This window comes from Carassius carassius, chromosome 2 (genome assembly GCF_963082965.1).
Source record: "Carassius carassius chromosome 2, fCarCar2.1, whole genome shotgun sequence".
NCBI lineage: Eukaryota > Metazoa > Chordata > Actinopteri > Cypriniformes > Cyprinidae > Carassius > Carassius carassius.
The window spans coordinates 18,453,654-18,469,634 of record NC_081756.1 but is presented as its reverse complement, the minus strand read 5'-3'; the positions used below and the strand labels follow the sequence as shown (position 1 = coordinate 18,469,634).

General features: G+C 37.9%; 1 protein-coding gene across 6 annotated transcripts in view; it reads right to left on the bottom strand.

The window, feature by feature from the left end:
- The window catches only part of LOC132105433 (amyloid-beta A4 precursor protein-binding family A member 2-like), a 64,154-nt gene that overhangs the window by 15,168 nt on the left and 33,005 nt on the right, over window positions 1-15,981 (bottom strand). For all 6 annotated transcript variants that reach the window (XM_059510533.1, XM_059510525.1, XM_059510552.1 and 3 more), the window contains 4 exons: window positions 11,922-13,160; window positions 9,849-9,929; window positions 7,858-7,897; window positions 6,481-6,626 (listed from right to left, as the gene is read on the bottom strand). In XM_059510533.1, the coding sequence (XP_059366516.1) occupies window positions 6,481-6,626; window positions 7,858-7,897; window positions 9,849-9,929; window positions 11,922-13,082 (1,428 nt within the window). In that variant the 5' untranslated portion in view covers window positions 13,083-13,160. The remainder of the gene's footprint in view (window positions 1-6,480; window positions 6,627-7,857; window positions 7,898-9,848; window positions 9,930-11,921; window positions 13,161-15,981) is intronic.

Here is a 15,981-nt window from a genome sequence, read left to right as displayed (position 1 = left end):
GGTGAAGCCATGACCCACCCTCCTCTGCCTCTAATTGGCTGGTACTCGCTGCTTTCACTGATGAGATTGGTTAACTTTAGGCATGAGGACTGATGAGCCAATCAGAGGCAGAGTAGGGCGGGTCATGCAGAGGAAAATATCGCTACTTACCTCAGGTGCCAGTGAAAAAAAAAAAAAAAAAAAACTCAGGTGCCGGTGCCACTTGACTACGATAACGGGTCGGCAGCAGACCAAACAACAGATGAAGAAACAACACAAGCGGCGGTGTGCCACCCCAGTTGATGGAAGACATAATTCTGAGGTAAGTTTTAAGGAGGTTTCCAAAAATTATCATTATTTTAATTACTGGCAAATTGCCAGTGGCAATATGAATGTACATTTAGAGGAGAAGAGATTTTGCCACCAATAGTTGCGAGGAGTCGGCTAACGTTATGAAGCTAGCTATGTAGATTGGGATAATGTGGGGAAACCGGGGCATTGTTGGTTTTCAGTAAGTGTTTAATCAACCCAGTTCATAAGAATTTCATACCAGACTGATGAAACTGATTATCTCAATGTCTATGAAGCTTGTTTATTATTGTAAAGGTCTAAATTATAACGTTAGCCAAGTTACTTAGCCCTAAATTATAACATTAGCCAAGTTACTTAGCCCTAACTAACCTATATGATCTAGTTTAATTTTTTAGTAGCTAGGCTGGTAGTTGATTTTTAAGTAAGTTAAAACACAAGAATGGGGACATGTAGTTTAAGATTCAGCCTAAAACAATATTGAGGACTAATCAGGCTGTCTTATTTTGTATAGGGACAGATAACAATGACAAGGAAGGGAGATATTGCTGACTTTTTTGTAAAGAGGCACAAATCAGGCCCAGATCAGGCCCAGACAGACCCCACCCCTGAAACCAGCAGCCCTGGCAGCTCTCAACCGGGAGCTAGCCAGGCAAGTCAGTGTGAGCATAGACAAGGACCCAGTCTACCACCACCAGGTCAGAACATACAGGCGGTAAACGCATCTCCAGTTTATTGAAAAGTGAAGCCTCACACTCTTCTGTGCGTTCTAGACAGTGCAGTGTGAAAGCTCCTGCAGAAAGCAAATTTGTCTGGAATATACTGTAGTATGAGCAAAGGTCAGAAACCCAGTGCTGGGTTGAGAGAGTATATCACTGTTGATGTGTTGTTAATGCATATATTTTTGTTAATTGTTAACTAAATATTGTTGTAAAATATTATTTTGTTGAATGATTTACCGGTAAATGAACAAGTTAAAAACAAAGCATTAATTCAAAAAATGATGATATTCAATATTTGTAGCGATATTTATATATATCTAACGAAGTATTCTATATAAATAGTGTTCAGCTATTGAAAACCAAATAATTTCAATTTTATGACAGTGCACTTTTAAGTTAAGCTGATTGGTTTTGATGTTTGGAAGAGAATGATTTGTGTGTTTTATTTAAGATGAAATATGAACAAGGATGCATTGTCAACATCAGATTTGAAGTATTTTATTTAAATAAATGTGCAAAAAATAATCGAAACACCATGTTTGCCTCATGGTAAATACATTTTACATTCATCCAGGCTGCTTGTGTGACCAGTAGTAACTACAAACTGCTCCTAATCAAGTCATGATCATTTTATAATAGTGAGCAAGTAGAAATGACAGATTTTTGGGTAAACTAAATCATAGTCTTACATGTCACTGTTTCTAAAAAAGGGCTTTTTTCTGGACTACTTAAAAAAAAAACCCCTGAAAACTGAGAGTATACCCACTTCTCCAGGGACCACTACACCACTGTATGTCCCTATTTAGGTTTTAATTTGTTTATATGTTGTTATATGAATATCTGAACATACAAAACATCCAAAGAAAGAACAGAGTATCTGCTTGTAAACAAAAACATTTTATTATAGCTTCATACATTATTTTTTTAAACACTTTAATGTGTTTCTTAAAAAATAAAGAAATAACATTTTGAACAAACAGCTAAAAAAAGACTATGATTTGGATTTAGAATGATAATCAAAACGTAGATGGAGTCGATCCAACCCCAAAGCTTGACTGAAATTATTACCTCTTCATCCGTCATTTTTATTCCATAACATTACAGTTTTGATGCTGTTTCATGTCAGATGATCATGTTACATATGTTAGTATCTGGTGTTTCTTTTTTCTTCTTCACGTGTGTTTTTTGGAAATTCTTTACAGAAGATGTGTACTAGTGCCCTTTACAGTATAATAATGAAAACATGGATTCTAGGAGTATAGCACAAATATATTTAGAATTTTTGTAAGTATAAGTCAAGTATACTTAAATGTCATTTTAAGTATATTTCTGAGGAGTACATAAAGCCAATTTCTGAGAAGTACATAAAAAGTAAACTATAAGCATACTTTCCTATTTTAGTTAAAATTAAGTACATTAATAGCACACTTGAATAATCTTCTTTTTCGTAAGGGAACCCAAAAACTTTACATTTGCTAAAAAAATTGACTGACCCTCAGGCCATCCAAAATGTAGATACATTTTTGTTTGTTTGTTTTTCAGAGCAAATTTTGCATTGCATCACTTGCTCAACATTGGCTCCTCTGCAGTGAATGGGTACCATCATAATGAGAGTTTCATATATGATAAAATCAAATACAATAATACACAAGTAATCCACATGACTCCAATTCATCAACTAATGTCTTGTGAAGTGAAAAGCTGTCTGTTATAAACAAATCTATAACAACAATTTTAAATTCAAACCAATGCTTCCAGTCAAAATATGAGTCCTCTATAGAATATTACTTTCTCCAGCTAAAAAGTTGATTTATCTGATTTAGGAGAAAAACATGCACAGACCAAGCACCGTTAACAAGTGAATAACAGGCCAAAACAGTTCTAAATAAATATGTCAGTGGATTTTGATGTGAGAGGAAAACAGGGGATGGACTCATATTGTGGCCAGAAATGACAGTAAAATAATGTGATGCGTTTATTAGCTTTTTTGACTCTCAGTCTGATGGCACATTCATTACAGAGGATCCATGGGTGAGAAAGTGATGTAATGCTAAATTTCTCCAAATCCCTTCTGATGAAAAAGACGAATTCATCTACATTTTGGATGGCCTGAGGGTGAGTAAATTTTCAGCAAATTTTCATTTTTGGGTGAACTATTCCTTTAATGTGTGCAAATTCAAGAGTAAACTAAATTAAAAAAAAAAAAACAACAATAACAACTCTTTTTACTGTAGATGGAACTAAAGCTACCATATTGAGCATCACAATTTCTCTCATTCAATTTTATATGAATGAACTGTCTCCTCCCATCTTGGTATGCGTTCACCTGGTTGAAAATCACTACTTTAGAAGTGCAGCAAGAAAAACTGTCCTCAGGCTATGCACTGACATACTGCTCACTCAGCAGTGGACAGACACATTATCATCTGCAGAGTGGAAGAGCAGATGTGTGAGTGCAGGAATGTCAGAGTTGTGTGTGTGTGAGTGAAATAGTGAAAGGAAGAAGGATAGAGAGAGAAAGGAGGGATGATTGTGCAGTTCATCTTAACTTTTAAAAACCTAGAAACATGATAATAGCAGGCACAGAGAGGAGAAGGAGAGAGTGTGTTGCCATGGTTTCATTTTGAATGGCTTTTGAAGGTGTCAGGCGAGAGAAATGACTGGATTGGCCCTCCACAGAGGGAACAGAAGGTGGTCTGCGAACGCTGGAAGTCAGGGTGGAAGCTGAAGCTGCGTTCTGATTCAGAAGGTCCCTACATAGTGTTCACTCAGCAGGGAATATCTGTAGACGTTCAGTTCACCAAACTAAATTTGTTTTCAGGAGTGGCACCCATTGGTCTTCTGCTAATGTTGTCTATCTGCTTCAAGGTTCGACGTGTTGTGCATTGAGAGATGCTCTTCAGCATACCACGGTTGTAATAAGAGGTTATTAGATTAACTGTTATTTACTGGATATTTTCTCTTTTTCTGACCATTCTCTGTAAACCCTGGATATGACTGTGTGAAAATCCCAGTAGATCAGCAGTTTCTGAAATACTCAGACCAGCCCTTTCCGACACCAACAAGAATAACATGTCCTAGTCATTTAAATCAACTTTATTTCCCATTCTGATGCACAGTTTGAACTTCAGCAGATTATCTTGACCATTTCTACATGCTTAAATGCATTGATTTGCTGCATAGTTATTGGCTGGTTAGATATATGTGTTAATAAGCAGTTTAACAGGTGTACATAATAAAGTGGCCAGTGTGTGTATATTGAAAATTTGTGCTTTAAGCTCATGTACATAATGCCTAATTACGGAGTGAGGAAATAAGCTGACATCTCTATTGTTCTACATTTATTTTAGGCTTTGTAAAGTACTGAAGTTATGTGCAATGACTGATGAATACATTTCTTTCTCCACAGTAAATACAGTGGAGTATCATTTTATGCTGGTTATACACATACAATATTATTTGAAATCTTAATAAGATTGCAAAACCAAAATACCTTGTAAAGTCCACTCCACAGAACTCAAGTGAGTGATCCTGCCATCCTGAGGCATATTCGCAGTCCTTCACTCCCACCATGGGTCTATGTGCCTCCAGTTGACAAATGTGTGCATGCATGTCTGTGTGTGTGTGTGTGTGTGTGCTTGTCCTTGCCACAGGTATGTGTTACTAAAAGTGGAGCAGCTTAGTGGCCCACTGTGGAGCAGCTTGTAAAATTAACTGTCAGCTGTTGACCAAGAGGACAGCAATGAAGCATCATTGCAATTATAAAAACTGTCTTTTCTTCAAATAACATGCAATTCAAGAGGGAACAATGTAAACTAGGGATAAAAGACTACTACCTTTTAAGGATACAGAATATGATACTTCATTTCAAAGCATTTAAATGTTATTGATATCTTTCTATTTAAGAATAATATAAATGCCATATAAATACCATATTATAATAATTCATCATCTGATACCATATCAGGTCCACAGGACCAGACAGCAGTAATTTTAATCTTCACATATGCTCCTGTCAAGAATAAACATTCTCACTAAGCTAAAAGTTGCATATTCCTGATGCATTCAAATTTTACGGTTCTACAGCATGTTTCCATTTCTTACATTCAGATGCACCACTCTGGAACTGCTTCTGTCCTGAAAAAGCTGAAGTATATCAAGCATGAATGGAGGACACAGGACTAACAACTGATCCATTACCTCCTGCCCCAAAGGTGTGCCAACTACTGTACATCCAATAATTAACAGCACAATGTTTGTAACTTATAGATTCATCCTGGCAATATCCAGCCAATATCTAGCAGAATCCTCTTCTGCTATCAAAAACAGAGTTTAGAGCAACTGCTAATTAGGGGTGTGCATGGGGTTTGTCGAACAGTAATTGGACAAAGTATTTGCTGAGCCTGTTTTTGTGCTGGTACCTTGGCTAATTTATGCCTATTATATGCCTATTATAAACAAAATAAATTTGCTCTATAGAGGTGGGATACTGTAGATGCTACATCTGAAGTAGCACATTTAGAGACTGTTTAATGCAGCTCAGTTGTGTCATGAATACATTTACACTACAGTTACAATTGCTTAAATAATACTACAAGATTGTTTTAAAAGTATGAGTTTTGAATATTGATATATGAAATGATTCCAAAAATGAAATTATTATTTTTTTAAACTGCTAGTAAGTGGTGGCAAGTTCCTGTCTGAATGAGTTAGTCATTGAATCGTTTATTTAAATGATTCATTTAAAACTGACCATTCTTGCAGTACTGAGCAAGTGACTTGTGTTTATGAATGAGTTATTGAATAATTCACTCAAATAATTGGTTAATAACAGGTTCAGTACCGAAAAACCACTTTGTTTATCATGGACGTAATGCATAGCTTGTTGAATGGTTCTGTCTGACTTGGTTTTCTAATGGGCTACATCACAAAGCGAATGCATGGACTTACTTATGGACATACTCGATAATGCAAAAAAACACATGTATACTGTTGTTGTTCTCTTGTTGGTCTGATTGCTTCTATTGTTCTCATTTGTAAGTCGCTTTGGATAAAAGCGTTTGCTAAATGATTAAATGTAAATGCATAAATATCTTAGTGTGAACGGAGCTGATTGCTTTTGTCTACCCCATAAATTATTGCTAAATTAGGTCAGTATTCAAAGTATTCTGGGGGGAAAATGTCACTTTAATTACCACAAGCTCTCTTAAAACACAATAAATTCACTTGAATGTTCCATGTAACATGGCAACAGGAGGTCATTCTACATTAACCAATTGGGAGGATCAGGGATTACACTTCTACACCATGAAAAAATAATCTTATAAATACTGATTAGTCAACAAGTCCTAGGGTGTAAACAAACAAATCTCATCTCATTTTCCACAGAGAAATCTGCATCCGCTTTGTCTTTTCACTTGAAAGCCACACCAAAATAAAATGGAAATACAGAGGTTCTAGGGTTCTGTACCTTGACCCTGCTCACTGCCTCCTGGGCTTGCATCATCCTGATGTTTTTGGATGGATTTCTCTCCGACAGGAGCTGAGTGGAGCCGAGGTAGTTTGCGGCGAAGATAATCCCATCAATGAGGTCCTCAGGCTCACAGGGGCCCGGCACTTTTAGAGGGGAAGCATTGAGAATTCATTATTAAAGCTATTTGTTGTGTTGCCACCTCCTCTGTAGACCACCTGACAGTAACTGATAAGGTATATGAGTGTGAGCTTATCAGGCAGAAAAGTTACAGATGTCGTGTGCATGAAAGTGTGTGCAAATATGTGTGTGTTCTCAATTTCATCCCACTGTGATGGCTGAAAACTGTACCGCAGACATTGAAAAGCAGGAGCCAAGGTGGCCACATGAGGAAAAGCAGGGTGTGCTGAGAGTATTCTGCTGGTGTGATATGGAAATGTGGACGTAATGATACCCATCAAAGGATAAATTATGCTGCCATCATTCAGGCACAAGGTTTAAATGTGACAGAACTCTATCCTTTTAATAGAATGCAGAATTTATACCCAGAAGTAAGGCATGAAAGCAGCAATACATTCTCAGACTTGCGTAAACCAAAAATAAGCTTAAGAATCGATTGTCCTGCTTTTCCAGAACTCTCCTTCACTTCCTGCTATAGTTTGTGAGTATTCCTCTAGCTGAGCATCCACTAATGTGCCCTTATATTAGCAAACATGACTTCTCTAATTACTGTCTCACCACTGCAACCCATTAAAATGGCTTACAAATTCTGCCTGCTTTTCCGCATGTAAATCCACTGAGACATAATGCTTTCTTCTGTGTGGCTCTCTAATGGTGTAGCCATTCATGCCATTTTCGCAGGACACGTCCTGGCCAGGTTTTCTATATTGACTAAAATATCCACGTTTTGTCTTTGTTTTTTGCGCTGCACAGACCAATGGCTTCTTGTGCTTTTGAATCGCTCTCACATTACTTTGATGTCATACACCGATCAGTCAGCTCAATGCGACACTAAAATGTACACGTATTTCCATCGCTTTGACCGTTCTCTGTAGATCCCACCTTCTCACGCACCACGAATGGTCGATTTACGTACAAAGTCTGCAGGTTATTGATCAAATGATCATTACCGTCATTAAGTATGTAAACAGGAAACCAAAGCCAAAACCTGGATATTTTAGGCAATATGGAAATCCTGGCCAGGACGTGTCCTGCGAAAATGGCACGAATGGCCACCCTACTCTCTAATCTCCTCACTCTGGGTTGGTTTGGTGAATTAGTTTTGTTTTTGACTTGATTTAATTTGATAGAATAAAACTTTTGGGAACAGATTATCAAATGCAGAAAAAAAAAAAAAAATAGGAGATGCTCACTTACCATCCACGAAGCTGGGAAATGAGGCCGTCTTCTTTGTTGACTAAGAAACAGAGAAACAGTGTTAGATGAACAAAATATGTTTTATAAAAAAAATATAATAAAATACCAAAAAATAACAAATATAAACAATATAATAAAAAAAATTCAAATATAGATTATATACAGTTTTTATGACTGTTTCAGTTCTTGAACAATTGTTTGCCTTTCTATTTGAGTCTCTGAATCATTCCTTCAAACTATGTGTTCAAAAACACTGATTTATTCAAATAAGTGGTTGAATTTGGAGTAGCATAACATAAAATATTGTAAAAGTAGTATGGTATTTCAAATTCAGTAACTGTGTTTATAAGTGAGTCATTGAATCATTCCCTCAAACGATTTGTTAAAAAAGACTCATTGCAAAAGATTCACTGCAGTGATACCACTACTATTTGAGAACAGTTCTGCACCTGGGTTTGTTTGCCCTTATTTCAGTTAGCTAAGCCAAAACAGACAAAGTAACTGTCAATATTTTGTGTAGTATGTAGTTTGCTAAATATTAACTTCTTGAGTACTGTTTATCATGCTTTTTGGTCTGAATGTCAGTAGGCCTGTGCAGCACTCGGCCGTGTTTGGAGCATGATTCAATTCTGTGATATTGCTTAATTATAAAAGCATAATCTTAAAATAGTAATGTTATCACAAAAACATTGCCAACAGACTGAGAATAGTAAATGAGCACTGGCAATTGAATGAAAAAAAAAATTCTTGCCCCTTTCATGCTATTGGTTCCTCATGTTCAGTGTGTCATGTTCTCATTGGTTCTCTTAATCATGTGTCTTGTTTCCCATTGGTTTGTTCTTGTCATGTTACCCTCATTGTTTTCTATAAGTAGCCATGCCATTGCCATTGTCTCTCTTGTTGTGTATTAGTGTTGTAACCTGCTGTCGGTGAGTCTAGCCTGTTCATGTCATGCCAAGTCTGTTCATGCTCACAACGCTTGCCTTCAGTGGATTCGTTACATCCTGTCAGTCATTCTTTAGTGGCTATTTGCAGAATTGTGCCGAGAGCTGTAGGACATCATCAGACAGCGCAATAGCCATCATTTTACAACAGAGCCATCCAAATGGAGGTTATGCTTCAAGAGGCCTTCATGCAGTCTATAAACTCAAAATCTCTCTAAGTCAAGGTAATTAAATATGTTCAGATGAAAAAGGCAAGACTGAGTACCGCTACACGTGACATAAGGAGGGACTGTACTGTACAGCAAGGGATGCATACAAACGGAATTCCTTCGGGCGAATACTTTGTGGTTTATTACCATTATGTTTGGATTTATTGGGTGAGTGTTCCTTAATTTGCAGAAATGTTTATAAGAGGAAAAAAAACTTCAAAACCTTTTTAAGTTATAACTGAACATTTTAATAAGGTTTAACAATAAATATTCTTGATATTCATGACCCTAATTAACAAATTCTCACATCTCACTATCTCCTACATGTGAGACATTCATAAGTTTTTATACAAAAAATAATTCAATGCTTGATGATCTAAAAATGACCTTTGCAGAAGCTTGGTTGAACAACTATTTGGGAATTTTGAGTAACTGCCCAGACAATGTCTCATATCTTATGGCTCTTACAATCAGGCTGCAAAACTCTTATGGAGTTACATTCATGCATAAAAAATGTGCAGAGAAGCAGAACTGGCAGCTCAAGGCTGAACTCCCCTCTGTCCATGTAAATACAGTAGAGCCAGTGCAGGAAAGGCCAAATCCAATTATTGTACTATATCAACACATGGGGGAACGTGGTGGCAAACTAGTACAACAGCTTAGATATGCCAGGAAAAAAGCAAAGAGAAACTGTCTAAGAAAGCCATAGAAATGTGGCATGAATAAAATGACAGGCTCACACTGACTAGAATAGCTCTGATTGAAATGTGCAGTGATTATGTGGGGTGCATACTGTCAGATATTGATTGGTTAATGTGTTGTATGATTACAGGCTCACCTCAGGGACATTGTTGTTCTCCAGTGATCCATTGAGATCAGACCGCTGCTGCTTCTTTGGCTGTTCTGCACTGTTAGACACCTAGAAAGAGTTTAAATTGAGATAAATGAGTGACAAATGAGTAAAGGGTGAGATGTGACGTACAGAGGACAAAAAAAGACACGATGGGCTGCAGGCCACTTTATGAACAGCATTAACAATTTGATGTGTGTCCGGAGCAATAGGCCAACTAGAATGCTTTATGCAGTATAACGAACATTTTTCAAACACAGTGTATTGAAACACTTTGGTAAAATGAACAGATGTTGTATTTAACGGGAAATGCACAGTGCCTAAAAGAGACTTTTTGTCTATCTACAGGGGAGTTTAAGTCTCAAATGAGCACTGTGTCTACTGCACATAAAGACATTATTACTTGATGAAATTCATTGCCTGACAGGATAAAATGTAATCGCCTCATTGCCCAAAGGCAATAAAGAAGCAGGAGTGTAATAGAACTTCACAAGACATTCACTGGACCACTGAGGCAATCAGACTACATCTCACCCCTTCACCTACTTCCCCCTTGGAAAGATTTAATTTCCTATTCTGTTTTGAAAATGCAAAGTAAGGTATTTTGAAGGAAATATCTAAGAAAACCCAATTTTCAAACTCAATTAGAAAGTCAGCACCTCCTCTCATTTTTCAGCAAACCAGACTATTGCCATAATTTATGATATCAGTGTATTTGTCTTTATTACTTGCTTAGTAACTTTAGGCAGAGGTTTCTAGAAATGAGCCAGTTGAAATTTTGGGGTTGTTAAAGCAAAAAAAATAAAAAAAATAAACCTGAGCAAGAATAATGGGACCGAATTTAAAAAGCTTCTCAAGGTAATGTATTCTAGCTGGGTGGAAATTTGTTCATATTTCTGGATTTCGAGAAATTGCTTTGATCAGGGCTCCCTCCATGTCTAGGTTACAATGAAAAATTTCCAATTTCTGTCAGATTACTTTCTTTAATTCTGTTCAACTTGCTGCTCAAACTGAGCTCTTTCCTCTTGAAATGAGTGAGTAAATGGTAATAACGGCCTTTTCTCTATAATTTTCTTTGGAACTACCCCCAAAATTATGTAAAAATACATTAACATCACATTCAAGAAAACATTCTATGCCATCTCCAAATATCACATATTAAGTATCAGCTCTTAAGAGCATAAAAAAATGACATCATTACTCACTGCTCAGCTATCAGGATTTTGAGGTTCACTCTTGGGCATAAACAAGCACAAATCCCGTTTAATCAGATGCCACTTGCATTTAAATGAGGGCTGTCAACATTCAAATTCATATTTAACTATAATAATGAATGTGCGTATTTCAGAAAGCCCTTTGGGGATGATATTTTTATTAAATTAAAATAAATAACATTTCATATTACATTAATATTTCAGACTGTTTAACTATTTAAACCTTTTAAAAGGAAACAGAAGTCTGTCCAAGTTTTGCTGTCATTGTTTTCCTAGGGACCAAAAACAAGAATTTAATACATTTATTCAGCAAGAATGCATTAAACTGATCAAAAACACATTTATAATGTTACAAAAGATATGTAATTCAAATAAATGCTGTTCTCTTAAACTTTCTATTGCGAATCCTGAAAAAGAGTTTAATGGTTTTCAGCATTGGTAATAATAAGAAATGTTTTTTAAGCATAAAATCAAAATAATATTGATTTCTAAAAGATCATGTGACACTGAAGACTTGAGTAATGACTGCTAAAAACAGCTTTGTCATGACAGGAATAAATTAAATATTTTACAATATTACTGTTTTCACTGTATTTTTGACCTAATAAATACAGCCTTGGAGAGAATAAGAGACTTCTTTCAAAAACATCTTACCAGCCCCCAAAAAGTGAGATGGTAGAAGAGATAACTTCTACAGAATATTAGTCCAAAATAAATTGAATACATTAATAAATTTCATATATATATTTCATATTTGAGCTGACTTATTCTGTTTTCACTGAACCGTGTATTTCATTTAATAATCTGCTACAGATACAGTTACAGGTTGCTTTGCTAAATCACCTACCTGCTCTCTCACGTGGTCCTGCGTCCATCTCTGTCTCTCCTCTGGTGTGTGAGGTCGTACCTTAAAGTTCCTCTGGAGCTCAGGATTGTGTCTGGCAGGGGGAATGTTGAGGGATTTGGGTCTGCCGTCATGACGGTGTGGCTGAGGGTATGGGGAAGGGACTGGAGCTGGGGCTGGGGCAGGGGCAGGGGTAGGGGCAGGCTCGGGTTTGGAGCGTGTCTCTGGCTGGTAGGCACTTGGTGCTGGATCAAGTGCCAATTCCTCTGGACTCTGATCAGTACCACTGCTAAGACTGCCCATACTCATGCTCATCTTAATCTCAGCTACTATCTGATCAATATCCTCCTCTGCCTCCTCTCCGGTCTCTCCATCTGTGCTCTTATGCCCCCTGTATGGTGACACACGTACAGAGTTTCCATTGTCCTCTGTGGCATAGTAGTCTCCTGCGTAACCACCTCTGTCTTGCCCCACCTGCAGTACTTCTTCCTGATCAGGGCAGTAGCCCTCACATCCTTCAACATCCTGCACTTCTTGATCTTCACCGGAGGGCGGAATCTGTTCCTGGTGGGGTTCTGGAGAGTGTTGGTGGTGGTGGTGATCGAGGACAGGCTCGGGTCTGCCGTCATACAGCTGCTCGTCACAGTCCTGCTCGAGTACTTCACAACGCACTTCTCCATCATCACCATGTGCATCGGCCTCTCCCTCCACCCATTCCTCAACCCTTTCCTGGCACTCATCCGTGTCCGGAAATGTCTTCACGTGACCGTCCGGGTGTCCGTACTCAGGCTCATTACAGTTCATTCCCTCCAGGTAGCTGTCATCCTCAGGACAATAGCGGATATAATACGTCACACCTTCATCCTCCTCCGGCAGCCCTTCATCAAAATCATCCTCTTCTTCATCAGATGTATTGTTGACATAGTCTGAGCTAGAGTCTCCATCCAGACTGTCTGGGTGGCTGTGGTAGTCTCTGTGGGCGTGGTCTGGAGTGGTGGGCGTGGCTGGTCGGCTGTCCGTCAAATCTGCCTCCTCTTGGTTGTGGTAGGAGTGTTGGGATACCTCAGGGTCCTGGCGCTCTTCATACTCCTCCTCAGGGTGCACAGGGTCGGGATACGGGGCTGGGCAGGAGCGTGGAGCTGAAGTGTGAGGCTCTGTGGCCATGCTGCTGTTGGTCCCTGGCCTCTTCCTCTGAGCCACTGAGAACTGCTCACAGGCCGATCATCACTGGAAACTTTAATCCTGACAAACAAAAGCACATTGAAAATAAGCATGGCAACATTAATCACTTCACTTATGTTTCACTTATATTCACTTATATTTATAAAAACAAACTAATACATGAAAGTTGACAAAAAAACAAAGACAAATAATAAAAAGCACATGCAGGAAATGCACTTGTTTTGAGCAATTAACTTCTTCACAATGTATCTGACCAATCAACGTGAGTCTATGCATAAAACTTCTTCACAATGTCTCTGACCAATCAACGTGAGTCTATGCATAAAGGAAGTGTTCTTGTAGCTCATATAGTTTAGCATGACACTAACAATGCCAAGGTTGTGAGCTCAATACCCAGGGAACACACTAATAAACAATGTGACACTGTATAATAATTCCATTATTCATGTTACTGAATTTCTGATCAAATAAATGCAGCCTTGGTGAGAATAAAATATTTCTATTGAATGAATGAATTTCAATTTCATTGACTTTCAAAGTGCCGAAAGCAGCCTAATTAACTCAACAGCATAATATCAATTTAAATATTTGAACCATTACACTGACACATACATTTAATTCAATACATTTTAATAATTCATTACATTTATATAGCCCTTTTCTAGGCACTCAAAGCGCTTTACATAGTCAGGGGGTATCTCCTCATCCACCACCATTGTGCAGCATCCACCTGGATGATGCGACGGCAGCCATACTGCGCCAATCAGCAGATATGGGGATGATTAGGAGGCCATGATGGTCAGATGCCAATGGGCAAATTTGGCAGGGACGCTGGGGTTATACCCCTACTCTTTTTCAAAAGACATCCTGGGATTTTTAATGACCACAGAGAGTCAGGACCTCAGTTTAACATCTCATCCGAAGGACAGTGCTTGTTGACAGTATAGTGTCCCCATCACTACACTGGGATGTTAGGACCCACACAGACCAAAGGGCAAGCATCCCCTGCTGGCCTCACTAACACCTCTTCAAGCAGCAACCTAGCTTTCCCAGAAAGTCCCCCATCCAGGCACTGACCAGGCTCAACCCTGCTCAGCTTCAGTGGGCAACCAAAGTCTTGGGCTACAGGGTGACATGGTTGCCATTTGTTTTCTTGGCAGAATCTTCTAACTTAAACAAGAGTAGTAATAATTTTATTATATGCTGATTTGACACTCAGTTGTACTGCTTAATATTTTGATACTTTTTTTTTTTTGCATGATTTGGTCATATAAAGTAAAATATTTTTTTTTGTCACTTTTAAGGCATCCTTGCTGAACAAAAATACAATAAACATAGATTTATTATATAAAATAATTAATAATAATAATAAATCATACTATCTCCAAACTTTTGAATGGTAGTGTAAAAATGCTAAAAACAAGTGTGCCAGCCAGTAAGAAAACCCTTATTGTTAAGCACTGACCATAGATAGTATCAATGAATGTAATATCTTGTAGAAAAATCTCTTTTTGCTGGCTCTTGAACATTAATATCTTGACATCTTGGGACCCACGGAAATGCTGGGATAAATCTCACAAGCCTAAATTGCAGTTTGAAAAGATGTGAACATGACAGAAAGAATGGTTGAAGTTTTCTGTCAGAGGCTTGTAAGAGTAGGCAAGACCAATTTCACCAACAACAAAAAAGCAATAAGATCTCAGTGTTCAGAGATAAATCATGACAATAGCGGCTGTACAGGAGGCTGCATAATCACACACAGAACGTAAAACTCAAATCAAACGTGCAATGGTGTTGGTGTAAATCTCATTCACTCTCTCACAGACACACACAAGCACACAATACCATGGTACTGTCTCCATCAGATGCCTGCAACAAGAGCTTACGGAGAGACTTTTATTGCTGCTTTCCCTTTTGTTCATCCTTTCTCTCTGCCTTTAATAACGCCTTCCATCACCAGTCATAACAACAACTAATTATCACTGTGCTTCTGCTCCTCCAATCTTACAGCGCTCTGAGCTTGTGTGTGTGACACTGCATGAATTTGTCGACTCATAGAACCTTTTATTGTCTACACACATTTTAATGAAGCCTTCATTTTTTGTCTCTTCACATACTATAGCACATTCAACCCTTATTAACTCATCATCATAGCTGAATGATCATTTTACACCTTTCAGAACAACACCTCTTTGAAGAAATCACTGTTTTCTCTCCACCTGTTATTGAGGAGCATATAGTACAAGTACTTTATGAGCCCTCCCCCATCTTCTGTCAATCATTCCCAACCGACACTCTGGTTTCTAAAGGCAACAGCCTCCCAAGGGTGCCCCTGACCTTTCGACTCATTGTTCAGTCATAAGCCACACCCAGGAATAATGTCTGGAGTGTGGTTAACTGAATTTATCACACACATACACACACACACACACACACACACAGCGTATATATCATTTCCATTTACTGATGCAGAATACATTACCATGCCAATGACCAGACTGTCAGGAAACATGCACAAGAAATCAATCTCATCTGCCTGGAACAATCGGGATCACATTCATTTATGCACATCATATTTAATATGTAACATAAGGGCATTAAAGCAGCACGGCAGACAATATACGAAAGTGAACTCAACCAAAAAGACCAAACAGTAATTCAAGCTTATTTTGGTTTTAAAATATAAATTGTAATATTATTTTAAATCCCTGGAATAAAAATGTTATTAAATAAAACAGCTGACACAGTTGTTTAAAGACATAGTTCACCCAAAAACCCATTTACTCACCCTTGTGTCTTGAGGTCAAGAACAGCCCCATTTTACAGTTTCATTGTATGAAAAATAGCTAAACAGTTAAATAATTTTACTAAATAATATCAC